The sequence below is a fragment of the Coregonus clupeaformis genome, chromosome 18 (genome assembly GCF_020615455.1).
Source record: "Coregonus clupeaformis isolate EN_2021a chromosome 18, ASM2061545v1, whole genome shotgun sequence".
NCBI classification, from domain to species: Eukaryota; Metazoa; Chordata; class Actinopteri; order Salmoniformes; family Salmonidae; genus Coregonus; species Coregonus clupeaformis.
Genome location: NC_059209.1, coordinates 51,265,697 through 51,293,598, shown reverse-complemented (window position 1 = coordinate 51,293,598; position 27,902 = coordinate 51,265,697). Strand labels below are relative to the sequence as shown.

The 27,902-nt window shown below is 46.0% G+C and overlaps 1 protein-coding gene across 3 annotated transcripts; it reads right to left on the bottom strand.

The window, feature by feature from the left end:
* Window positions 1–84: 84 nt before the first annotated feature.
* On the bottom strand, window positions 85–27,729 carry LOC121530970 (phosphoinositide-3-kinase-interacting protein 1). Of its 3 annotated transcripts, none has more exons than XM_041836395.1 (15): window positions 27,551–27,729; window positions 26,966–27,173; window positions 26,540–26,626; window positions 24,257–24,793; window positions 23,993–24,143; window positions 23,796–23,873; window positions 15,234–15,384; window positions 13,783–14,985; window positions 13,477–13,637; window positions 13,081–13,168; window positions 7,206–7,334; window positions 6,527–6,643; window positions 4,027–4,194; window positions 3,631–3,709; window positions 85–1,891 (listed from the first exon to the last, which is right to left on the bottom strand). In XM_041836395.1, exons 10-15 carry the CDS (start codon window positions 13,121–13,123, stop codon window positions 1,672–1,674), a joined length of 756 nt encoding a protein of 251 aa, XP_041692329.1. In that variant the 5' UTR covers window positions 13,124–13,168; window positions 13,477–13,637; window positions 13,783–14,985; window positions 15,234–15,384; window positions 23,796–23,873; window positions 23,993–24,143; window positions 24,257–24,793; window positions 26,540–26,626; window positions 26,966–27,173; window positions 27,551–27,729; the 3' UTR covers window positions 85–1,671. The 3 variants fall into 3 exon arrangements, with proteins under 3 accessions (XP_041692329.1, XP_041692330.1, XP_041692328.1); XM_041836396.1 differs by having other exon boundaries at window positions 23,796–23,870; XM_041836394.2 differs by lacking the exons at window positions 13,081–13,168; window positions 13,477–13,637; window positions 13,783–14,985; ... (5 more) ...; window positions 26,966–27,173; window positions 27,551–27,729 and adding an exon at window positions 7,714–8,168.
* Between the last annotated feature and the right edge of the window lie 173 nt (window positions 27,730–27,902).

Here is a 27,902-nt window from a genome sequence, read left to right as displayed (position 1 = left end):
CTCATTCTTTTAGCAGGTTTCAGCTAAATTAAACTAAGGATATAATTTGTATTCATTTAAGGGTGAAGAATGAGGATGCAGTTATGCTTTTTCAAAGTCCATTTTATTTAGAAATCTGCCAAATTTACAAATCATTTAGAAGTACTAATTTCCAATGACGAGCAACAATACTTTGATGCATTGCAACAATGAAGAAACGTTTACAAAACAATGTTGCACCAAAATTAAGGAAACGCAATGATTGAAGAGTAACCAGTGATGGAGAATGATTTAACCATTTCAAAGATTAAGTGTAAATTACAAAAGACAACCATTTGGAGTGATGCAAGATTGTATTAGCAGAATAGAGCAACCATGTAAAGCAGAAAGATATTACAATTAACCCCAACAAGGGATTGTGCTGAAGTCAATGTCTCCGATGAAAAGTTACATTTTCTAACCAACTGTGGCATTACTTTCAGCATACCATTTCAAAACATGCGACAGGCTGCTTATTAAGTAGTTAAACCAAACTGTACATATCTAATATGGTAGGTCACCTCAGTTTTGGACTCATATCCTCTTTACTCTTTTACTTTGCTCATCTGCTTGCCCTAACATTTGGGGCAATTCAAACGGTCTAAATTCAATCTAATGCCCCAGGCTTCAACTTTCAAACAGACTTCTGTTCTACCCATGCGTCATTCAGACAGGCTCTGTCCGGTTCTAGCCAGACCTCAGACTAAGCTGTATTCTGTTTCACGGCAGTCCTGAGAACAGATCCTTCGATTTACAAAGACGTCTCCCTTTTCCTGTCACTCCCTAACCTGAGGAACCATACAGCCTGTCCTCATGTAAAGCCAACGACTGCTGATGTTTCTAGTTACTGCACATTGGTTTCTGTCACACAGCCTTATGAGTTAAACAGAAAGGTCACCAGGGGAACCATGTACAAATATTCAGAGGCATTATGCTAAGCAACGTCACAGCTTCAGAGAGTGGGATACGTTTCCTTTTCTCTTCCAGATCTGATTTAGACCTAGGCCTAATATAAAATGTTCCCTGATGCTAACTAATTACTCCACACATCTGTTCCAACGGTCTTTCAGATAGAAAACACAGATGTCTAACAGAGCTATCCTATTCCTACACTAGATGCCCACCCATAGCTGCCCTAGCACTTTCTCAGGCAAGCTCATAACACCCAACTGCCGAACACCTCAATATGAAAAAGAAAACGGAATAAGAAAAGGCTTTGAATTCCCTCTTTCCAAACACTGTCTCCTACTCTTCATCCAAAGCTTATAACATCACCATCATTAGTGTTGATTGATGCACATCCCATTCACAAGACAATCATACTGCTACAGCAGGGGCTCAGCCCATGATCATGTTTTCTTGGATCTCAAATGCACCATTTCTTAATGAGCATCCCTGACATGCACTTTTGTACACAACCATCACCAGATTCACCTGATGGTCTCCATTTGGAGTGAAATTAGTCCTTCACCTCCACCTATTGTTAAAACCAGGTCAATAAGGACACAGAGTTCAGTCTTTGGAGCTCAGCCCTGCTCCCCTTCTCGTAGGCCTTTAAAAAGAGGGGTGATTTGGGGACGGAGGTGAGGTGAGGGGAGTATTTGGATCCTCTAGGTTCGAATGTCCTTGTTCATTCCCATTCCAGTGGGGTGCTCAGGCTCCTGGGGTACCAGCCTGCTGGCCCATCAGGGGGTCTCGCCCCTCCCCCTCCATGCCCTCCTGGGTGGGGGTCTGCTCCTCGGCCATGATGACGATGGTGTTCTCATCCACCAGCTCACAGGTTGGGTTGGAGAAGGCCGACAGGGGCAGGGTGATCCTCTGCATCTCCCGCTCATACACACGCTGCTCATGCTGCTTCTTCAGGTCCCGACCCCTGCAGCAAACACACACATAAGAGGTTAGGATGATGGTGGTACTGATCATAGTGTCGGAGCAGATTATATAGGCGCATGGGGTGTTTACAATAACAGTTTACAGGACTAATGTCTTTAACCTGAAAAAAACACTGCTATGAATCTGAGGTTCATCATAGCGTGCTTCAGCATCTTATAATGACCTGCATCCTCTTTCTAAACACGTTGAGAGCCAGCTGGGCCATGATTTCTATTGATGACCAGAACGAGAGGCAGCGTACCGTACTGAGTCTCATATCACTGGGATGAGGGGATTGTCAACAGTGGCCATTAACGTTGCAGTAGCAAAAAACGACAGGGCCAGACAGACCGGTTCGAGACCGTATCTGGTCTGGAACAGGGAAGGGAATGTTTTGATGAAGGCCGGGGCTAGGTGGTGGCAGGCATCCTGCAGTATGACATAAGCCAGTCCAGGCAGGTGCCATTTGGGATAGAATCTGAGGGTGGTGTGAGATCTGCCATCTGCTGAGCCCCATCCAGCACAGGGAACATGCCATACTGTTGGACTGGCGCCTCTTCCTGCCTGACTGCTTCTATGCGACACGTTACGCAACTGTGCTCTGCTCCACTACAGCACTGATTCCTAAGAATTGGGTCTGCCTAATGTAATTTTAGGAATCAGCAAATCCTCCTAACCCCGCTATTCACCTTTTTCCTAGTCTTGTGGGGCCATCCTTCCAAATCTTGTCGACTCGATAAACACGGGCTTCAGAGGCTATATTTTTTTCCTAAACCTGATTACTGCGTGAGAAAGAAATACATTTCCTTGACCAATTTAATTCAAGCTACTTGAATACTTGAACCCCCCCCGAGCTCCTTAGAATAGATAACAGTCACATAATCAGATTGGACAGCCAAATTTGGTGCTCCAGAACATCTAGTTCTGTTCCAGAGGCCATCAGTCAGAATCCCCCATCTGCAGAACTTGGTCCCTCTCTCTGCCTGCTGCACCACTGCAGTAGATTCTCCATTTTACCCACCTCCCCCCAGGGCTCCTCCACACTCTCCACTCTTTCAGAAACATCAAATGCGGGTGCCTAAAATAGCCAGGCTACAGGCATGCTCTTCTCTTCTTTCTCCCTTCTGTTTTCATGTTGTTGTTGTGGCGGCAGTGGCTTCTGAACAGGCCTCATCACATTGGCGAGCGACAGCTAACAGGATGGATAGTGGGGGAGGCAGCCTGTGGCCTCTGCTCCACATCCTGGTAACATTCTGTGCCAACTGCCCACACTAGCCCTCCCTCACCCCACTGACATGCTGCCTGAGACGTTCCAAGCCCTCACAACTGCTGCTTTTTTCATGGACACAACAAGTCTAAGCTGTGCCAAGCCTGTGCAACGCTACATCAGAGTTCTGAATCACCACTACAGCGGAACATTTTGTTAATGTTCTATTTCGGTCTCTCTCTGCAGTAGAAATAAGCATCTGTTGCAAATCAATGTAACATTTACATTTTAGTCATTTAGCAGACGCTCTTATCCAGAGCAACTTACAGTTAGTAAGTGCATAAATTTTTCATACATTGTGTGTCCCTACTCTCCGAGGCACCATTTGGCCTAGTGGTTCACATGTTCCAGTTCTTATGTCACTAACACATACCACATGATGCAACCTAACAAAGTAGTAGACAATAGCTAGGGTTGTAATGCTCTGTGTCTCCAGTTGTAGCACCTAGTGTAGCATAGTGGCTGATACTGACCTCTTGTAGAAGTAGCCGAAGGTGATGCCCACCCCCATGAGGATGATGATGGCCATCATGAGGATGCCAACCACATAGCCTGAGAGAGACAGGACACAGGATCTATGGTTACCAAACTGAATTCACAAAAGTTTATATACAGTATGTATTTGAAAATGTGCATATCAGTGCACCTCACAGGCGGTGAGAGGGATAATTATTTTATCCCTATGATAATATTTTGAGTCCTTTCTAACTCATTTATATCCATCTCATTCTATTGTACCAAGCCGAGCTGCAACAAGCTGGCCCACTCTTTTTAGGAGAGTCCCTTGAGGCTCACGTGTTATGGCCCTATGACATCCCCCCTTTCCCCTATGTTAACCCCTCTGCTTCAGCAGTTAGATCAGGACATACCAAGAGTACCCAGGTCCTTCTTCTTCTTGGGTCCTGTGCGTACCCGCTGGCTGATGCCAATGACTGGCTGGACCGCAGCACCCCCTCCCTGGGCTGACCCAGACTTGGTCAGCTCAAAGACCTCTCTCTGTGCTGTGGTAAGGGAGCCTGCCTCTGTAGGGGCTTCGTCTGTGGAGACAATATGAGAAAATAAGATATGATCAACAGCCAGTCCCCAAACAACGCACGACCGCCATGTTAGTTTGCTTTCTAGGTTTCCTGTTGCTGCATTTGGGTTTGCATTCTTGAGAACATATGATAGTAATATTCGATTTAACTGTATTGTTTAATTTCACTCTTTATGTGCTTTTATTGTAGAATAAACGTTGAGATAAAATACATGCGTGAATAGAGCAAACAAAATTTCCACTTGGTCCCATTTTAGGAAATCAAAACAAGGCAGTGATTTAGAAACCACGTGGTCTGACGTCAATAACGTTGCCACAGAGGCTCAGATGGACGAGGAGAGCTACTGGATTTGCCTCATTTGTTCACTTTGGAAGCAGTTCTATAAAGAAATTAAATAATTAAAAAGGACAGCCATTTCACAGCAAAATGGGGCAGAAGTGCACTACACGTCTCAGGGGAAAGGAATCTGCAGATGTCAACATCTGCTCTTGAGCTCCACTGAGGAGTCAGGCCCTACCCCTCCAAAAGTTGTTTATCAACTCTGCTGGAGTTGAAGAGCCTGAGGTCATAGCCAGCAGTAGCCAATTACCTACTGTCTCCATGGTAAAAGTAAAAAACGTTCCACCAATGGGTTGAGGAATAGGGTGGGGCTTACACCTACCCTTAGGCAGCCGCCTGCCTAACAAGTTATGGCTCTGCAGGCTCCATAATGACAGGGCCCTTGTTATTGTTTGACATGCACTGCCTTCCCAGACAATGTGAGAGCAAAGGTCAAACCCCAGGAAACATCCTCAAAGTGGATTAACTGACCAACTGGCCTAGCCTTTTCTCTCACAGCTTCTCACGTGGGAGAAGAGATTTCTCTAGATAAGCCTAATTAGCTGTCTTATTTGAACATTGCGCACATAGAATTAGAATACTTTAATAGGATCTCTACAATTTTGCAGCAGTTTGTGTATAAATTGTTGCGTAACCATAAGAGAAGAACTACAAATATACCGTCGTCAAGAAATCTTGCGGCTAAAGTTCTCTAGTTTCCTTATGAGAAGAAATACGTTCTAGGTTCCCAAGAAAGAAACACATGGCTCCCCTTAGTTCTCTTTGTTCTCACGGCCCACGGGGGGGCGGGGGACAATCCCACCATACCACTTCCAGAGACTAACTTTGGACTTAATAACATTCACAGGGTTAGAAAGATCATCAGAAAAACATTTACATTTCACCTCTTTAAAAAGTTAGAGATTACCCAACTGCAGTGACTCCCTTTTCCAAGAACTGCATCGAGATTACATTTAGGGATGGGCAGAGGAGGCAGTCTTTTTCCCATCCAGTAATGTATTTTGCCAAGCCTTGACCTACATTTCAATGTGTGCATAATATTTATTCACTCCGTCGCAGCTATATTTAAACAGCATTTTACATACATTTTCCCAATGTAGTGCATTCACCTATGTACTGTCAGTGTATGTATTTCAGTAATCACGTTTCCATCCACATTTTATATGCAAGTAAAGTCATACTGTATAAAAAAAAAAAATAATGACAGCTGTGATGGAAACAGGAAGTTTCGGTACAATTTTATAAATGCTGACAGATTGTTCGTTCGACATGGTGAGATATTTTTGTGTGTAAAATGAATTATGTGAAAAATGGCAATGGAAAAGCCTTTATGTGCAAATATTGATATAACCACCATCATATCAAAGTAAACTTGGGATTCACACGATGATATTGTGTGTGGTCTTCCCACTATGACCTGGGAAACCATGCAGTTTATTAGGCTACAGATTAAATAAGTGATGAACTTCACAGGGTGGTGAAAGTGCACAGTGATCTTGATGCTCCTTTCCAATAAATATCGAGGGTCTTATTCTGGTGACATGATGATCAATGCTTGACTGCCATTTGACAAATAAAAATATCCTCTCCCTTATCCATAATAATCTCATTATGTAGACTAGCATACCTGCTCAGCATCTGCAAGTTGTTGGCTAGAGTGCATGTACCAAGACCAGAGTAGGCACATTTGCTATTTAATGCAACAGTTTGTGACAAAACTATCAGAGTTGAAAATGCGATGGAAACACATTGAACTTTAGAATTGTATTCGATACATGAAAACTTAAAAGAGAAAAAGTGTGTTGTGTGCACTACGTCATCACACACTGATTTTTATTTGCAACAAGTCTGTTTGGTGGAAACACGCCACTGGTGTGAAAATGCACTTTTTTTTTTTAATGCAGATTTTACAATATTCGCATGAAAATCCGTCGCCAATTGGATGGAAACCTAGCTTAAGATCATTTATTTGTATGACTGGGCAGCTAAATACCTTTGCAGGTGTCAATGGCACATGATTGTCTCTGGGCCTGTGTGTCTAGGCCAGTCACGTAGCACCAGGGCTTCTCAGAGGAGTCTGGGTTACGGCAGTAGTTATGGTCCCCAACACCTACAGAGCATAAAGAAAAGGACACATCAACCAGAAGTCCTCACAAGGATAGTAAAACAAGGAACATTCTGACAAGTGGGGACATGTCGCTGGTCCCCACAAGGAAAACAGCTATTTTAGGCTTAGGTTTACAATTAAGGTTAGGACCAGGGGTTTGGGGTTAAAGTTAGGTTTAGCGTTAGGGAAAATAGGATTTTGAATGTGAATCAACTGTTTGGTCCCCACAAGGATAGTAAAACAAACGTGTGTGTGTGTGTGTAGATATGCATGTGACATCTTTGATATACTGTAATACTGAAATGCATGCTCTGGTTCTGTATTTTGCCAACAAGATTCAAATACTTCCACCCTGACCTTACTAATATAACCCCACACAGAGCCTAGAGCCTGCAGTTATACACTAAATAACATCTATAACCAAACAAACTGTTTACCATTAAAACAAACGTGAGTGACATTTAAATCATGGCACTTCGAGTGAACACCACAGCAATGGTGGCAGATTATAAACTTGTGTCAAATCAATGAATTATCAATTTGATGGCATATTAATGTAATTTACCCATTTGTGAATCTGTATACGCCAAAACATCATAGTCCCGTGTTGTGTTGGTCCAGTTTAGACAGGTTAGCCCTGTGGAGGAGCTCTGTTGCTCCCCTCTGTACTCCACACCATTGGATCTGATGCAGTCTGGGGACACATTCAGTGATTCAGTGATTGAAAATGAAGAGGATAAATTACCAGCAAATGAAACATCTTAACTTACTGTATGTGTAGAATCTAAAAGTATAAGTCTGTTTCCACAATGCCATACATTCAAAAAGGAATTCCCATGGAAGTATTGCAATTATGTTTAATAATAATCATCAACAAAAATGGTACTCTTGAATCTCCTTGTTTGGACATTTTTTCTCAGGTCCTATACAATAATGTAGCTATAAAATCCACATTTTAAACAAAATAGGATAACTTTTTAAACAAAGCATTGGACATTGATTAAGTAACAAATGCAGACGTAGACTAATGTGAACAAAGGCATTGGTTTCCAGTCATATGAATGTCATGTTACCTTCAGCAATGGATGCGCTGTCCACAAAAGCGACGCTCAGCAAAACAAAGCGCAACGAGAAAAACATACTGTAGAATTTATAGGATGAATAAAAACGAAAACAATTAGTGCACACAAAGGAAATTGACAGGCTATTTCTCAACAACAACAAAAAGTTTTTGTGTGGAAGAGCCTATGCTGAATAATTCAGTCAAACTGCTCCCATCTGCAGACCAGCCCTTGTTTGTCAAAGGGAGTTGAGCTTTCTTCGTAAACAGCCTCTCTCTTGGACAAGGAACTCCCCTTTGCAGTATGGTGCGGCGGCGTCAGCGCGTTGCATCTTCAAGGTCCTAGAGCCATACGCGCTCCATCCAGAAAACGAGCTTTATCCATTGGGACCAAATTTGGGCACACGTCGCGTGACACTGTGCGAATAAAAGTAATGAAGCACTGCCGCAATGTTGTCTCTGTACAACAGGGTTCTTCAATTCCGGTCGTGGAGGGCCGAAACACTTCTGTTTTTTATTTCTACCTGGTAGTTAATTGCACTCACCTGGTGTCCCAGGTCTGAATTAGCCCCTGATTAGAAGGAGAGGATGAAAAACAGAGGTGTTTCGGCCCTCCAGGACCGGAATTGAAGAACCCTGCTGTACAACAACAACCTGAGCCTGCTGCAGGTAACTCAACTGATTAGTAATCCCAGCAAAACCCAATTAGTAGTCTACTAAATGGCCTTTGTGTCCATGTTCTAGTCCAGGGATGGGCAACTCCAGTCCTTTGGGCCTGATTGGTGTCACACTTTTGCCCCAGCCCCAGCTAACACACATGACTCCAATAATCAACTAATCATGATCTTCAGTTTAGAATGCAATTACTTTAATCAGTTGTGTTTGCTAGGGATGGGGGGCATGTGCGACACCACTCCGGCCCCTTTCCACAGAGGGTTCTACATGGAACCGAAAATGGAACTAGAAACGGTTATCCTATGGGGACAGCTGAATAACCCTTTACGAACCCTTTTTTCTAAGAGTGTACATGCTCAGATAGACTAGGCATATTTGGCACTGGATGCTACTCATTTTAATGAAGTTATAGTGAGGGTCATACAACACAGTTTAATTTGAATAACTCATGGTTTCTCCTGATTTTTGAGCAGCTTAATAAATGTTGCTTTTATTGGTAAATAATGTATCTGGATCCTTTATGCTCTTCTGATCTGAACCCTGTGTTAAATGAAAAATAGAGGAAGAACCATGAAGTTGTTACTCTAGTCTTGGTCACCAAGGGCCTTGTTATACTGATCACTGATCAGTTTTATCATATTTATTCTTATCTTTTTTTTATGGTGGTAAGACTTTATCTCCTCTTTTGGCAGCATAGAACTGCCCTGCCAATCATATTATAGGCTGCAGGAGACATGTAAAGAAAAAAGAAACAATCTCCCTGTACAATAGCAGCATTGAAACACTTCTCCCTTGTTTGTTCGCCATTTATCCTGCTGGCCCACTAGGCCAAATAGGACACATTACAGTACTCATAAATAATTTGCCCCACTGCCCTAACTTTGCCAGCTTCCAAAACACCACATTAGAGACTGTCCAGAGTCCAGACACTGTCCCACTGTATATCTCAAAACTCTGCCTTCCTGAGCTGTCCAAAGATTACCCCAAAAAAACTCACACCCAGCCAACAGACATACTGGATTAGTTTACATTTTATATTTTAGTCATTTAGCAGACACTCTTATCCAGAGCGACTTACAGTTAGTGAGTGCATACATTTTCAGACGTTCCTGCTTTTTAACACTAAAATAAATAAATAAAATTAGGTGAACAAACCACTCTAATGATTTACTTGCCTTCATTCTAAATACAATCCTTTCTGCAACTTTTGTTGACAGAGACTTCAACTTCACTGTGGCTTTTTGCTTACAGAGGTATAATCCCAGAGAAAGTTTAACCAAAATTATTCACAATATTTTAAGGACTGTGTTATTTTAGTGTCAGTTACTTGAATTATTAGACACACACTATAAAATAGTGCTGGCAATAGACTTTACATTCAACACTTTATCACCAGACAACCCCTTTCATCCCTCCACACAGCCTTCCTCCACCACCCCCCCTCTCTCCACCCTATTCTCCCTCAGCCTCAGGCACTGACCCATGTTGATGTCACTGACAGGCCAGGACTTCATAAGGCCATGGGGACCGAAGGAGGCCAATGTTAAATGTTATCTCCTCTCCCTGTGCAGGCAGCTGTGTGCTTAAAGGAGAGGCCCCTGTCATTGTTGGCTGACCCCAGAAGAAGGAGAGAGCCACAGGCCACTGGCAGAGCATGACTCAGTCAGCGTTCACTCAGCAGCGGCTTTTCAAACAAATGTCACCCTGCTTTCAGTCAATTACCAATAAAAACATTCTCCCTCTCTCTCTCTATCCCATTCTACAGTCACCCATTCTTTCTTCCCAAGCTAACACAAATACAGTCTCTCATGCTCTCTTTTTCTCTCCGTGTCATGTAAACACAAATACCCACCGTTGCTGATAACCTCCTCTTACACTGCTAAAACCAATCTTATGCAAACTGTTATTTATTTTAACTCTTTACATTGAGTTGACCTAAATCATGTTGTTGATGCGGAGTAAAGGGTGAATATTCCCTCTTATTGTTTTCTTAACCAGAACAGAAGACTGGCAGTGATATGTCAGAGTGGAAAAGCAGATTCCTTGTGACCTTAATGGAACACACAGCTCATAAAAGCCTTGGTGCTTACTTGGCCTTGTTCCTGTCTGCCGTGGCTAATTATTTCATTGCATGGACACAGACTTAATGAAAACCTCTGAGGCTGTATCCAGGTAACCCTGCAGTCTCAGGGAATGGTAACAAAGGCTCTAATAAGGCCAGATGGTCAGCCTCCAAGTTTCTATTAAACCGTAGCCAGAGTGCAGGAAACATACATACACACACACACACACACACACACACACACACACACACACACACTCCTGAAAATGCCCAACTTTACTTTTCTTAATTATCTATGGAAAGTTTCCCATGGAAAAACATTTGGACAGTTAAATAGGTCATAGTTAGAGTGAGCCAGATGAGGGAATAACACTGAAGTGAAAGGAGCAAGAAAATATTAAAATGTTGTGTATAAGATTACTCAAGTTGTTTCCATTATTAATTTCATAGTGTATTTTTTAGTTCAGTGTTCAGACATACTCAAGGACCGAAATCATAACATGTTATTTGTCTGTAAGTAGCACAGAGTTCACATAGTACAAATGTTTCTGTTTGTTTTCAAAGCATTTGAACCTCAGTGTTGGTATCACAACGGGTAAGTCACTAGACCCGTTTTATAGATTATGTTTAAGTGCTATAGTACAGTACCTCCTCCCAGCCTGCTGTGGCTCGATCTTAGACATATTTAAATCCTGTAGGATTATACACCCCGTTTATCTCCCTGTGTCTCTAATTTCTAAGACATGTCTTAGGAACATGCATTGAATAAGTGCCATGTATGAATTATTAATACAAATTTGATCTCAGAAGTGGTTACATAAAATAGATTAACACAGGTACGAGAGTTAGAGACTGCTCTCAAAGAAATATCTACAGAAAGCCAATAGGGCCCAACACTGTAAATACCACAGGATTATTTATGTTTTACTTGGTAAAGAAAATAAAGCATTCCTGGTAAAAGTAGCTAAAAAGCTTCACCACAACACTTGAGCATGAGGTGGATGACAGGCAGTCAGTGCAATGAAAAACGGATCTATGATAATGGTAACATGACTGAAAGAGACCGCATAGATATGCTGGCATTGGGAATGGTTTTCAGAATCAAACGTTCAGATAATAGACTCTTGTTTTCTTAAGTTATCACTACCCTCTGTGTGTGCTGCCCTCCACATCCTGGAGCCACACTATCATTTCCTCCAAGGCCAAGAAAGCCAATCCATCCATTCTGATGGCAAGCAGACTGCTGATCATATCTGGTGTATACGCTCCTCGCCTCAATAACACTACATCACACATGATCACACTGACCTCCTCCAAGCACATCTACAAGGACATATTAGAAAGGTCATTCAGACCCAATGTACACACAAACACTTCCAAAGAGGGTGGACAGCACAGTAGCTGTAGCCTCTTATCAAATATTTGCCTGCACTGATAGATGCACATCTCCAACAAAAGGAGTGGACTGCTGTAATGATGATGATGTAAGACTGTTCTAGTGTTGCAGGGCAACCAGCAGCTCTACAGTACAGTGAATCATCTTCATCTGAGGGAGGCAGGCGGTCTGACAATGGACACTTATCCAGGCAGAAGGCCAGCCACTAATGGAGCATAAAGCCTTGTATTCCCATGCTGTTCACCAACCCTCCTGTCTGTCTCTACTGCTGGCATTACGTCACTGTCTGAGTCTCTCTGCTGCAGATGAAACCCAATAAGAAGTAGCTAATATGGAAAGAAGAAGTGAGTCGTAAGACTACAGTACGTGGGTGAGAAGTATGTGAGACAAGGGAGATGTACCTGTCCAGAGTAGTTTATTAGGAAATGGAACTGTACCAAATAGCTCATTTTATGAAACAAACAACAATTTTGTCTGTAATAGAGCCCCAGAGTGGAGGTGTCGTAATACCCATAAAACCTAGTGGTCAAACAGGGAAATGGTTCCAATTGTTTTTCCACCATGTATTTTTCCCATAGGGAATTTTAGAAACACTTAAAATAAGGGCTGTGTTTCCCTGGCGTGACGTTTTGATAACCATGTAAATCTCTCTCGGACAAGGTGACTTTTATCAATATATTCGGCTCTATTTACGCTCAGATTCGAAAATGCTAATTAGCATCAAAATAGACATCATGCAAGACTACAAATTCCTGCAAGCTCCTTCACATCATCTCTAGCTGACACCTTTGCTAACAGGTATTGTGTCAATTTAAAACTTGAACAAGACAGTTCACAGAATTGTCCATTTAAAGAAATGTTGCCAATTTATTCATTACTACACTTAGATAGTTAATCCAGATATTCTTACCTTTGCCTCCATTCGGCAGTCTCGTCCAGATCATCTTGGTAGTTGTAGTTCTTTATGATAGCCACATTAGCGTTTCATTTTTTGGGGGAGAAATACAGGTGAATATATTGATAAAAGTCACCTTGTCCTAGAGAGATTTACACGGTTATCAAAATGTCACGCCAGGGTAAACCTACACGAAATACAGCCCTTATTTTAAGTTTCTAAAATCCCCTATAGGAAAAATGAATGGTGGAAAAACGATCGGAACCATTTCCTTGTTTGACCGCTAGGTTTTATGGGTATTATGACTCATACTGTGATACTCTATTGTTTGCCACTATCATTGCTGCCTAACCTTGCTGCATCAGGTACAAGCTCCTCTCCCCTCCTCCTCTCATAGCCTGCTCTCATCCTGCAGCAGGTAAAGCCCTGTGTTGATCAACCTGCACAGGAAGCACAAGAAGAGGACATTATCATACTGTGTTCAACCGCGTTGGATCTTGCCTAGCCATCTTGTTTCAAGAGGACCACAATGGAAAGTCCCAGACTTTATTGTGTGTTATCCTCTATGAATTTACTCATGTGCATGTATGGCTTTTCAAGTTTTATGTGTGCTTGTTCTTTTAAATGGTTGAATTATTAAACTAAATCATGATGAGACGAGATAAACGGCAGCAGATTGTGACAAGGTCAGTAGGCATAGTATAGTATACTGTACTTTTTAACCTACAACCCTGCTCTAGATCTCTACCTGGGGCTGAAGACAGGGAGAGGAGTGTGGTCCCTCATGGCCGTGCTCAGTAAGGAGGCCCCAGCCAGAGGGCCCAGGCTATCCTGAGAGCCTCAGGGGCCTCCGAGGCCAGGTGGACCTCCAACAAACTGCACCAGCGAGGGAACAGAGATGTCTGAAGACTGAGATCGAGGGAGAAGAAGAAGAGTCTGAAGGTTCGGTATGTTTTTACTGTTTCTGACACCATAATGACATGTTATTGTACAAGAAGTTATAAATCATGACAAAAACAGAGTGGAGTGTAGTGTGCCGAATCTGTATCCTGACCTTTGGGAGAGCAGCAGGCTGGCATCACATAGGGCCTGAGAGAGGGACTCTGGCCCCCCTCTGTTGCCCGCCAGGGCCCCCAGCAGCAGCTCTACACACTCCAGCAGGACTGGACCATCCAGGGTGGGAGAAGGACATGAGTCCTGGGACAGAGTAGGGTCAGCCCCAGGAGTCATCATTGCCACTAGGGCTGTCAGATACAGTATGTCCTGCTGTACTCCACACTGGTCCAACAACGCCTCCTTCAGATTGGCCGGAGCACAGAGTGCAATGTTAAACACCATTCAACATAACACACAGCAAGGTCAGGTCAGCATTGTCAATTCAGGAATGTGGAGTCATTAAAGGGTCTAAAAGGGAAGCCAATAGGCTGAGACACTTAACTGTCCAGAAACTGAAGGAGGTGTAAAACAGGGGCACTGACACAAGCATATTGATTGGCCTATGGGGTTTTATCAACAGCAAAATAATGTATATAGAGAAAGTATCAAGAGCTCTTATCAGACTATGCTACAGGAAACATTTGAGGACCGAAAGGCAGATCACTATTAGGTCACCAATGGGTTATGGAGAGAATGTAGTGCAGTGTTGACTTAGTTTTCTTTAATACAATAATCTCAGTGAACCCATAATGACTTCATAACACAGCAGTGAAATGGCAACCAAGGCTTTGGAGGTCAAGATCCTCACACTGTAGATGGGACTGGCAGCCAGCTGGAGCAGGGGAATCAGGAAGTCTGACAGAGCCCTGGGAACAAAGACTACATGGACCACTTTACATACTGCAGGGGGACGGACGCACAGAACACTGTACATGATTGTGTGCCTAATAGAGCATACAGGTTTGTCATCCTTAAACAGGTAAATGTACATAATCACCTGCTTCATTGAGTAGGGATCATTTTGCCTCTCTGTTTGAGGAAATGTAATCATGACATGAAAACAGTAATCACCCTGTTTGGTCTTGGATCCCTCGCTGGAGTTTGGCCAGGTGGGTGAGGACAGGGTAGAGGGAGGGGTGCAGGCGGAGCCGGGTCTCCCCTAGGGACCGTGCAAGTTCCCTGCCGCCCCCCTCAACTCCCCCAAGAGGAAGGGGTGCAGGGTGGGGTACTGGGTGAAGAAGGCGGGGGAGAGACATGCCTTGCTGTATGGAGCCCTCCTCACCCCCAGAGCACTGACCCAGCATCCTCGAGCACAGAGCGCCTGTGCATGGGAAAGGGTTCAGTCAGAGGGCGCACAATAACAAATAAATAATTTAACATGTATGTCTGATAGCTACATGAAAGAAATTGGAGCAGACCACTCAAGTGGGCCTAATGGATTTTTGCCAGGTCTATATAATTACATTTTTGATTTGGTCAGTTTCAGAGAATACAAATTACACTGAAACGTGAGCTTTGACTCTGTCGACAGTGTGTGCATTAAAGTAGTGAGAGGAGAGGAGGTCTTACAGTAGAGCTGCAGGGCAGCGTTCCTCGTGGCCCAGCAGGGGGAGCAGAGGAGGGTCAGGGACAGGATAGCCACAGCTGGGGCAAACTTCAGCACAGCCACCCCCAGCCCAGAGCCCTGCACCATGGCCTGTAGGGTGTGGACTGTACACACCTGGGGGAGAGGAGGGGGAAAGCCAACATTAGACCGAATGCTAACTGACCTGTACTTGAGTATCCTATTGGTATGTGTGTATCTCTATGGCTGTGCATCTCATCTGTGTTGGTGGTAGGTAACGTGCATGTACAGTGCCTTCAGAAAGTATTAATACCCCCTTGATTTTTTCCACATTTTTGTTACAGCCTGAATTTACAATGTATTAAATTGAGATTTTTTTTTGTCACTGGCCTACATACAATATCCCATAATGTCAAAGTGGAATTATGTTTTTCCCATTTTTTCCAAATTAATCAAAAATGAAAAGCCTTGAGTGAATAACTATTCAACCCCTTTGTTATGACAAGCCTAAATAAGTTCAGGAGTAAAAATGTGCTTAACAAGTCACATAATAAGTTGCATGGACTCACTCCGTGTGCAATAATAGTGTTTAACATGATTTTTGAATGCCTACCTCTCTGTACCCTACACATAAAATTATCTGTAAGGTCCCTCAGTCGAGCAGTGAATTTCAAACACAGATTCAACCCCAGATACCAGGGAGGTTTTCCAATGCCTCGCAAAGAAGGGCACCTATTGACAGATGTGTAAAATAATATCCCTTTGAGAATGGTAGTTATTAACTACACTTTGGATGGTGTATCAATAAACCAAGTCACTACAAAGATAAAGGTGTCCTTCATAACTCAGTTGCCTGAGAGGAAGGAAACCGCTCAGGGATTTCACCATGAGGCCAATAGTGAAAAGAAGGAAGCTTGTACAGAATAAAAAATATTCCAAAGCATACATCCTGTTTGCTACAAGGCACTAAAGTAATACTGCAAAAATATGGCTAAGCAATTTACTTTTTATCCAGAATACAATGTGTTATGTTTGGGGTAAATCCAATACAACACATTACTGAGTACCACTCTCCATATTTTCAAGAATAGTGGTGGCTACATCATGTTATGGGTTTACTTGTAATCATTAAGGACTGGTCAGTTTTTCAGGATAAAAAAGAAACGGAATGGAGCTAAGCACAAGCAACATCGTAGAGGAAAACCTGGTTCAGTCTGCTTTCCACCAGACACTAGGAGATGAATTCACCTTTCAGCAGGACAATAAACTAAAACACAAGGCTAAATTTACTCTGGAGTTGCTTACCAAAAAGACAATGAATGTTCCTGTGTGGCCGAGTTAAAGTTTTGACTTAAATCTATGGCAAGACCTGAAAATAGTTGTCTAGCAATGATCAACAACCAATTTGACAGATCTTGAGGAATTTTGAAAACAATAAATGGGCAAATGTTGCACAATCCAGGTGTGGAAAGCTATTAGAGACTTACCTAGAGAGACTCACAGCTGCAAGGTGCTAAAGGTGCTTCTACAAAGTATTTAGTCAGGGGTGTATTTGTATTTATTAGGGACCCCCATTAGCTGCTGCCAAGGCAAGTAAGCAGCTACTCTTCCTGGGGTCCAAACATATTAAAACTGTCAAGGATGTTGTAAGTGGGTGTGGTGGTGGAATCAGGCGCAGAAGTATAGTTCCAAAGACTTTAGTGAAATCTCTAACCGTGCAAGCATAAAATAGCCCGAAGGCGAAACTCCGCGCGCAGGCGAAACAAAACGGGCGCACAGACAGGTGCGACAAAACTCTCCAAACTATGGAGGACAGCTCTACCGAGCAAATAGTCAAAACATCCAGCAACAAAGCACGACAGTGAAAACAATCACACACAACACTAACACAAACCCAAGGAGAACTTATAGGACACTAATTCACTAAACGAAAACAGGTGTGACAACAATTAGACAAAAGCAAACGAACATAGAAACATGCAACGGTGGCAGCTAGTATTCCGGAGACAACGAACGCCGAAGCCTGCCCGAGCAAGGAAGAGAGGCAGCCTCGGCCCGAAACCGTGACAGTACCCCCCTTGACGCGCGGCTCCAGACGTGCGCCGACTCCGGCCTCGGGGACGACCAGGAGGACGCGGAGCAGGATGCGTCGGGTGCCCACGATGGAATTCCGTCCAGGAGAGACGGGTCCAAAATGTCCCTCCTTGGCACCCAGCACCGCTCCTCCGGGCCGTACCCCTCCCACTCCACTAGATATTGGAGACCCCCCATCCGACGTCTCGAATCCAAGATGGACCGCACGGAGTACGCCGGTGCCCCCTCGATGTCCAATGGGGCGGAGGAGTCTCCCTGATCTCACTTTCTTGGAGTGGGCCAGCTACCACCGGCCTGAGAAGAGACACATGGAACGAGGGGTTAATACTTTTATATTCAACAGGTAGTTGTAATTTGTAACACACCTCGTTCAACCTTCTCAGGACTTTAAATGGCCCTACAAACCGCCGACCCAGTTTCCGACAGGGCAGGCGGAGGGGCAGGTTTCTGGTAGAGAGCCAGACTCGATCACCAGGTGCGTACACCGGTCCCTCACTGCGGTGGAGATCGGCGCTCGCCTTATGACGCCGGAGGGCCCGCTGCAGGTGGACGTGTGCAACGTTCCATGTCTCCTCCGAGCGCAGCACCCACTCATCCACCGCAGGAGCCTCGATCTGGCTCTGCTGCCAAGGTGCCAGAACCGGCTGGTAACCTAACACACATTGGAAAGGGGTTAGGTTAGTGGAGGAATGGCGTAGGGAATTCTGGGCCATTTCGGCCCAGGGAACGTAACTTGCCCACTCCTCTGGCCGGTCCTGGCAGTATGTTCTAAGAAACCTACCCACATCCTGGTTCACACGTTCCACCTGCCCATTACTCTCCGGGTGGTAACCCGAGGTGAGGCTCACCGAGACCCCCCAATCGCTCCATAAAAGCTCTCCAGACTCTGGAGGTAAATTGGGGACCTCGATCAGACACAATATCCTCGGGTACCCCGTAGTGCCGGAACACATGGGTGAATAGTGCTTCGGCGGTTTGCAGGGCAGTAGGAAGGCCCGGCATGGGGAGCAAACGACAGGCCTTAGAAAACCGGTCCACAACGACCAGTATAGTGGTATTCCCCTGTGAAGGAGGAAGGTCAGTTAGGAAATCCACCGAGAGGTGAGACCATGGTCGTTGTGGAACGGGCAGGGGTAGTAACTTACCCCTAGGCAGATGTCTAGGCGCCTTACACTGGGCGCACACCGAGCAGGAGGAAACATAAACCCTCACATCCCTCGCCAACATGGGCCACCAGTACTTGGCACTAAGACAGTGCACTGTCCGGCCGATACCAGGATGTCCAGAGGAGGGTGACGTGTGAGCCCAATAGATCAATCGATCCCGAACCTCGAGCGGAACGTACTTCCGACCCCTCCGGGCATTGAGGTGGACTAGGGTCGGTGCGTAGCGCTCGCTCGAGTTCAGCATCGACCTCCCACACTACCGGTGCCACCAGACACGACTCCGGCAGTATGGGAGTGGGCTCCACGGACCTCTCCTCCGTGTCATACCGCCGAGACAGTGCGTCTGCCTTACCATTCTGTGACCCAGGGATGTACGTGATCTTGAATGTGAACCGGGTCAAAAACATATTCCACCTCGCCTGGCGAGGGTTCAGCCTCCTCGCTGCCCGGATGTACTCCAGGTTACGGTGGTCCGTCAAAATGAGGAAATGGTGTTGAGCCCCCCTCAAGCCAGTGCCTCCACACCTTTAGGGCCTGTACCACGGCTAACAGCTCCCTGTCCCCTACGTCATAGTTTCGCTCCGCCGGACTGAGCTTCTTGGAATAAAAAGCACAGGGGCGGAGTTTAGGTGGCGCGCCGGACCGTTGCGAAAGCACGGCTCCTATACCGGCCTCTGACGCGTCCACCTCTACCTGAAATGGCAAAGAGGGATCCGGATGCGCCAGCACCGGGGCCGAGGTAAACAGGTCCTTCAGCCTCCCAAACGCCCTGTCCGCCTCGGCAGACCACTGCAGACGCACCGGACGCCCCTTCAAAAGAGACGTGATGGGCGCTGCCACCTGTCCAAAACCCCGGATAAACATCCGGTAGTAATTCGCAAACCCCAAAAACTGCTGCACCTCCTTCACAGTGGTTGGTGTTTGCCAATTACGCACGGCTGACACCCGGTCTACCTCCATCTTCACCCCTGACGCAGACAACTGATACCCCAAAAAGGAGACCGACTCCTGGAAAAACAGACACTTCTCTGCCTTGACATACAGGTCGTGCTCCACCAGCCTCCGCAACACTCTGCGCACCAGGGCCACATGCTCGACTCGGGTAGGCGAGTACACGAGAATGTCATCTATGTACACAACCACCCCCTGCCCCTGCATGTCCCTGAAGATCTCATCCACGAATGATTGGAAAACTGACGGAGCGTTCATCAACCCGTATGGCATGACAAGATACTCGTAATGGCCCGAGGTGGTACTAAAGGCTGTCTTCCATTCATCGCCCTCCCTGATGCGCACCAAGTTGTACGCGCTCCTGAGATCTAATTTAGTGAAGAAACGCGCCCCATGCAATGACTCAGTCATGGTCGCAATCAGCGGGAGTGGATAACTGTACTTCACCGTGATCTGATTGAGACCACGGTAATCGATGCACGGGCGTAACCCACCATCCTTTTTCTTCACAAAAAAGAAACTCGAGGACGCAGGGGAAGTGGAAGGCCGTATGTATCCTTGTCTCAGAGATTCGTCTATGTAAGTCTCCATAGCTTTCTTCTCCTCCTGAGACAGAGGATACACATGGCTCCGTGGGAGCGCAGCTCCTGCCTGGAGGTCTATCGCACAATCTCCCTGCCTATGGGGCGGCAACTGCGTCGCCCTCGACTTACTAAACGCAATAGCCAAATCCCCATACTCAGGGGGGAACGTGCAATGCGGGCACCTGGTTTGGACTCTCCACCGAGGTAGCCCCTACGGAAACGCCCAAACATCGACCCACACACTGAGCAGACCACTCCATCAGAGCTCTCTCCTGCCACGAAATAGATGGGTTATGGGTACTCAACCAGGGCATGCCCAGCACCACCGGATACGCAGGCGAGTCGATCAGAAATAGCTGGATCATCTCCTGATGACCCCCCTGCACACACATCCTAAGTGGCGCTGTAACCTCCCTGATCAAGCCCGCACCCAACGGACGGCTATCTAGGGCATGAACGGGGAAAGGAACGTCAACAGGTAGAAGGGGAATCCCTAAGGCTAAAGAAAATTGCTTATCAACAAAATTCCCAGCCGCGCCTGAATCTACCAGCGCCTTATGCTGGGAATGAGGTGCTACCTGTGGAAAACGCACAGGTATACAAAAGTGTGCAACAGAGAGCTCTGGGTGAGTGGGGCGCCTACTCACCTGGAAGGACTCCCCAGTGCGGGACCTGTCGTCCTCCCCCCTAGGAGGCCATCCCCAGCACCTAGCCGCGGTGTGTCCTCCCTGACCACAGTTGGTGCAGGAGATGGACCCCCTCGTATTCCGACCCCTCCTCTCTCTAGCGCCAGCGCCACCGAGCTCCATGGGGCACAGCTCGGAAGCGCTGGAGGGTGAAATGGACGGACCCCCTCGGGGACGTCCGCGGGTAGCTAGCAGGGTATCCAGCCTGATGGACATGTCGACCAACTGGTCGAACGAGAGACTGGTGTCCCTACAGGCCAGCTCCCTACGGACGTCCTCACGTAGACTACATCGATAGTGATCGATGAGGGCCCGCTCATTCCACCCTGCATCCGCCGCTAGAGTGCGGAATTCTAAGGCGAACTCCTGGGCACTCCTCCTCCCCTGCCGGAGGCCGAACAGACGCTCCCCCGCCGCTTTCCCCTCCGGGGGATGGTCAAACACCGCCCTGAAGCGGCGGGAGAACTCGTCGTAGGTGATGGTGTTAGCGTCTAATCTCCTCCACTCTGCGTTGGCCCATTCCAACGCTTTACCGGAAAGGCAGGAGATCAGGGCGGACACGCTCTCGTGCCCCGAGGGCGCCGGGTGCACGGTGGCCAGGTAAAGCTCCACCTGGAGAAGGAATCCCTGACACCCGGTAGCGGTCCCATCGTAGGCCCTCGGGAGCGAGAGTCGAACTCCTCTGGGTTCCGGAGCGGGAAGAGGCTGACTTTCCGATGGCGCGGGCAGGGACGATGGTAGTGGAGGTGTCCCTCGGGTCTCCCAGCCTCTGATGGTGGTGATCACCTCCTGCAATGCGGACCCCATCCGCAGGATCTGGTCATCTAGCTGGCGGACCCTGTCCTCCAGCGTCGCCTGCGCTGCTTCGGCTCCTGCTGATTCCATTTAGCGGTGTGTGATTCTGTCAAGGATGTTGTAAGTGGGTGTGGTGGTGGAATCAGGCGCAGGACGCAGAAGTATAGTTCCAAAGACTTTAGTGAAATCTCTAACCGTGCAAGCATAAAATAGTCCGAAGGCGAAACTCCGCGCGCAGGCGAAACAAAACGGGCGCACAGACAGGTGCGACAAAACTCTCCAAACTATGGAGGACAGCTCTACCGAGCAAATAGTCAAAACATCCAGCAACAAAGCACGACAGTGAAAACAATCACACACAACACTAACACAAACCCAAGGAGAACTTATAGGACACTAATTCACTAAACGAAAACAGGTGTGACAACAATTAGACAAAAGCAAACGAACATAGAAACATGCAACGGTGGCAGCTAGTATTCCGGAGACAACGAACGCCGAAGCCTGCCCGAGCAAGGAAGAGAGGCAGCCTCGGCCGAAACCGTGACAAAAACACTTACATTACATATAAAACAAAAGATAAAGCAGTACATCAAATAACAGTATTACACCACTACATATCTGCAATACAAAATGTTTAATACCACCATACAACAATATCACAATGTGCGCCTTTGTGTGTCTTTACTTATGTAAATGAGATATTTCTGTATTTCATTTTCAATAAATGTGCTAACATTTCTTTCAAAGATAATTTGTAAAAATCCAAATAACGTCACAGATCTTCATTGTAAAGGGTTTAAACACTTGCTTGTTCAATGAACCATAAACAATTAATGAACATGCACCTGTGGAACGGTCGTTAAGACACTAACAGCTTACAGACGGTAGGCAATTAAGGTCACAGTTATGAAAACTTAGGACACTAAAGAGGCCTTTCTACTGACTCTGAAAAACACTAAAAGAAAGATGCCCAGGGTCACTGCTCATCTGCGTGAACGTGCCTTAGGCATGCTGCAAGGAGGCATGAGGACTGCAGATGTGGCCAGGGCAATAAATTGCAATGTCCGTACTGTGAGACGCCTAAGACAGCGCTACAGGGAGACAGGACGGACAGCTGATCGTCCTCGCAGTGGCAGACCATGTGTAACAACACCTGCACAGGATCGGTACATCCGAACATCACTCCTGCGGGACAGGTACAGGATGGCAATAACAACTGCCCAAGTTACACCAGGAACGCACAATCCCTCCATCAGTGCTCAGACTGTCCGCAATAGGCTGAGAGAGGCTGGACTGAGGGCTTGTAGGCCTGTTGTAAGGCAGGTCTTCACCAGACATCACTGGCAACAACGTCGCCTATGGGCACAAACCCACCGTCGCTGGACCAGACAGGACAGGCAAAAAGTGTTCTTCACTGACGAGTCGTGGTTTTGTCTCACCAGGGGTGATGGTCAGATTCGCGTTTATCGTCGAAGGAATAAGCGTTACACTGTACGCCTGTACTCTGGAGCGGGATCGATTTGGAGGTGGAGGGTCCGTCATGGTCTGGGGCGGTGTGTCACAGTATCATCGGACTGAGCTTGTTGTCATTGCAGGAAATCTCAACGCTGTGCGTTACAGGGAAGACATCCTCCTCCCTCATGTGGTACCCTTCCTGCATGCTCATCCTGACATCACCCTCCAGCATGACAATGCCACCAGCTATACTGCTCGTTCTGTGCGTTATTTCCTGCAAGACAGGAATGTCAGTGTTCTGCCATGGCCAGCGAAGAGCCTGGATCTCAATCCCATTGAGCACGTCTGGGACCTGTTGGATCGGAGGGTGAGGGCTAGGGCCATTCCCCCCAGAAATGTCCGGGAACTTGCAGGTGCCTTGTTGGAAGAGTGGGGTAACATCTCACAGCAAGAACGGGCAAATCTGGTGCAGTCCATGAGGAGGAGATGCACTGCAGTACTTAATGCAGCTGGTGGCCACACCAGATACTGACTGTTCCTTTTGATTTTGACCCCCCCTTTGTTCAGGGACACATTATTCAATTTCTGTTAGTCACATGTCTGTGGAACTTGTTCAGTTTATGTCTCAGTTGTTGAATCTTGTTATGTTCATACAAATATTTACACATGTTAAGTTTGCTGAAAATAAACGCAGTTGACAGTGAGAGGACGTTTCCTTTTTTGCTGAGTTTATATGGGACAAAAATAAAGCAGAGAAAATACATTATTTCACTTATCCTTCTGTCACTCACAATGTATTCAAAATAAATCTTATGGAAATTCTAACAGTTTACCTCATTGGTGGAATCCTCTAAACAGCCATTAAGGAGCAGTTGTTTTGATCTGGAGAAGAAGTCCCACCGTCCTCTCTGCTTTACCCAGTTGATCAAAAAGGTCATATTAACTACAAAACGGGAATAAAATCTCTTGGAATTAGCTTCATACTGGCTTCAATGTCCCGGTATCACCCATACCATACCCTTTCACTGACCTGGGGGCTGGCCCTTCTTCTTGTCTGGGCTCCAGGTGTCTGTGCAGGTCTCTAGTACAGCAGACAGCAGCAGCAGGACAGTCTTCTTTCTGGTAGCTGTGTCCTGATTCCAGGTAGGACACGGGCAGCTGGGACAGCCAGTCCACAAACACTACAATGATCAGCATAAATAGGAGATTAATAAATCACACCTCACAGCTAGATGGGACAAGGAAAGACACTGTAAAACCATTATTTAGTGGGTCAAACTTTCACAGATCTCACCTACTCCCTGATCAAGTGCTATCTCGGTCTCCTTTGTGAGGCTGGCACCACCGTCACTTTTTCCATTCCGTCCTCTGAGGTGGGCCAGGCAGCTGTCTCGGATCCGGACAGGAACCTCTTCACCCCCGCCTGGAGGTGCTCGCAGAACGGTGCCGACTCACTGTTGAGGTTCTGGGGGATAAAGGTCCTCATGGTAGACAGCTCCTTCGGCGTCGGGCCTCTTTGGTCTTTGCGCTGCAGCACAGCAGGTTGACGGTGTCCAAGTTGACGGTGGGCGCACATCACAAAGGCCCAGGCATGGAGGTGCCCTGGTGAGGCCGGGTCCAGACGGGCCAGCAGGGGCTCCACAGCAGAGGGGAAGACACACAGAGTCCTGGGTAGGAGGTGGCTGGAGGTGTTGTTCTGAAGAAGGGTCACGTCAGAGGTCAAAGCATCCAGGAGAGTGGGCCACCAACGCCTGGCCCACTGATTGGCCAGATCTAGCTCCAAGGTTGGAGAATCCTGGGTCATGCCCTCACACAGCTCCAGACTCTGCTCCTGGATCAGACACCCTTTAGAAATTACAGCACTTTTTGCACATACAGTGAGGGAAAAAAGTATTTGAGCCCCTGCTGATTTTGTACGTCTGCCAACTGACAAATCATGATCAGTCTATAATTCTAATGGTAGGTTTATTTGAACAGTAAGAGACAGAATAACAACAAAACGCATGTCAAAAATGTTATAAATTGATTTGCATTTTAATGAGGGAAATAAGTATTTGACCCCTCTGCAAAACATGACTTAGTACTTGGTGGCAAAACCCTTGTTGGCAATCACAGAGGTCAGATGTTTATTTTAGTTGCCCACCAGGTTTGCACACATCTCAGAAGGGATTTTGTCCCACTCCTCTTTGCAGATCTTCTCCAAGTCATTAAGGTTTCGAGCCTGACGTTTGGCAAATCAAACCTTCAGCTCCCTCCACAGATTTTCTATGGGATTAAGGTCTGGAGACTGGCTAGGCCACTCCAGGACCTTAATGTGCTTCTTCTTGAGCCACTCCTTTGTTGCCTTGGCCGTGTGTTTTGGGTCATTGTCATGCTGGAATACCCATCCACGACCCATTTTCAATGCCCTGGCTGAGGGAAGGAGGTTCTCACCCTAGATTTTACGGTACATGGCCCTGTCCATCGTCACTTTGATGCAGTGAAGTTGTCCTGTCCCCTTAGCAGAAAAACACCCCCAAAGCATAATGTTTCCACCTCCATGTTTGACGGTGGGGATGGTGTTATTGGGGTCATAGGCAGCATTTCTCCTCCTCCTAACACGGTCGAGTTGAGTTGATGCCAAAGAGCTCGATTTTGGTCTCATCTGACCACAACACTTTCACCCAGTTCTCCTCTGAATCATTCAGATGTTCATTGGCAAACTTCAGACGGGCCTGTATACGTGCTTTCTTGAGCAGGGGGACCTTGCGGGCGCTGCAGGATTTCAGTCCTTCACGGCATAGTATGTTACCAATTGTTTTCTTGGTGACTATGGTCCCAGCTGCCTTGAGATCATTGACAAGATCCTCCTGTGTAGTTCTGGGCTGATTCCTTACTGTTCTCATGATCATTGCAACTCCAAGGGGTGAGATCTTGCATGGAGCCCCAGGCAGAGGGAGATTGACAGTTCTTTTGTGTTTCATCCATTTGTGAATAATCGCACCAACTGTTGTCACCTTCTCACCAAGCTGCTTCGCGATGGTCTTGTAGCCCATTCCAGCCTTGTGTAGGTCTACAATCTTGTCCCTGACATCCTTGGAGAGCTCTTTGGTCTTGGCCATGGTGGAGAGTTTGGAATCTGATTGATTGATTGCTTCTGTGGACAGGTGTCTTTTATACAGGTAACAAGCTGAGATTAGGATCACTCCCTTTAAGAGTGTGCTCCTAATCTCAGCTCGTTACCTGTATAAAAGACACCTGGGAGCCTGAAATCTTTCTGATTGAGAGGGGGTCAAATACTTATTTCCCTCATTAAAATGCTAATCAATTTATAACATTTTTGACATGCGTTTTTCTGGATTTTATTGTTGTTATTCTGTCACTCACTGTTCAAATAAACCTACCATTAAAATTATAGACTGATCATTTATTTGTCAGTGGGCAAACGTACAAAATCAGCAGGGGATCAAATACTTTTTTCCCTCACTGTAGTCTCCCCCCAATTGATAATGCCTGAAAATGAAAGCTGCTGAAACATTACTGCATTGCTAAAGAATACTTCTAACCATGGATTCTTTTTAGAACAATAGATACCTACCTGATCATTTTCCACTCTGATGCACAAACAGGGATTGATCTCTCTAAAAACCAGCAAGCGGTTGACTTTCGCCAGATGTTGAAACATCTAATGACATGATCAAACACATATTCAGGATAGCAATTGACTTAATACCCAGCATTGAAAACATCACAATGGAAAAATCGAATGATTTATTATTGAAATATTGAAATAGCATGGGCGACCGAGAAAAACAAATTGGTACAATTTAAGGCCATGTGCCAAGCAATAATGCAGGCACTAGGGGATGGGGGTGTGAGCATGCGGGACTGGGCTATGAGATGTAGTCGTTGCTTGTGTGATTTTGTAAGTTGATTTTCGTATGTGTATGTTTGTATCTGGTTCGGGGGGGAAATGGTGGGAAAAAATCATAAATAAAATACTATTACAAAAAATTTAACCCACTTCTAGAGGGCAGAGCTTGTTCTGGACCTGGTCTCATTTGCGACTGGCGATGGAGATGTTAAACATCTACATCTGCATGGCGACGAGGAGCCTGATCAGTAGCAGGAGGTGCTTCTCCTCCAAACACTGGGGCTGCTTCTCTGGGATCTTCCTCAGCAGCTGGCCTGCCTCCTCCAGACTGCGCTATTTGCATCGCTTTATGCTGCTCCTGTGCAGAGACAGACAACATCTGATGCCATCAAGATGAGACAGTGACACAAACGGTAAACAATGAATGTGTAACAAGATGGTAGGAACAGTCGGAGTTGAGCTTGAACCAGTCACTCAGAGAATATACCACTGCTGCCACCAACATAGTGGTTGAATGAGAATAGTCACTGCAGAACTTGAACCAGCAACCTTGTGGTTAGGGGGTGAATGCACTACCACATACCACCTGTGCCCCAAAAGCCCAGATCTCTTGGCAGAAGCAGTAGGACATGCATTCACATACAGGGAGGCTACACATGCACTTCCCTACAACTGCATCAAGCTTCCCTACATCTGCCAAAGAAAACACATTAGGCACTTCCCAACCAGATTTACCTTGAGCACTCATCAAGTTTGTTTATGAAGAGCTTCAAAGTAGTGCTGACATCTGTGGGTATTTTATCCTCAGTGACCAGACAGTCTAGTACAGCTTTCATCTGATCTTCGACTGATCCAACAGGCATCATTGTTTGTTAATTCCTAAGGTTTTTGTCTTAAACTTATCCCTGGAAAGAAATAGGACACTCTTCCTTCCTCTTCTTCTTCTTCTTCTTCTTCAGTGGGGTTTATCGGCGGTTGGCATCCAACATTATGGTGCATTACCGCCACCTACCGTACTGGAATGTGGGCCAGAGACAGGGAGAAACTAAATCCTACCTGCCAACCCTGTTTCTCATAAAAAAGATAA

What these genes read in the sequence shown, in the direction of transcription:
- LOC121530970 (XM_041836394.2), bottom strand. Translation starts at nt 7,780, where the DNA reads ATGTTTTTCTCGTTGCGCTTTGTTTTGCTGAGCGTCGCTTTTGTGGAC. An exon ending in GTATACAGATTCACAAATGG is followed by an intron (nt 6,644 to 7,205) that starts GTAAATTACATT and finishes TATGCTCTGTAG; the next exon opens with GTGTTGGGGACCATAACTAC. An exon ending in TGCCATTGACACCTGCAAAG is followed by an intron (nt 4,195 to 6,526) that starts GTATTTAGCTGC and finishes TTGTCTCCACAG; the next exon opens with ACGAAGCCCCTACAGAGGCA.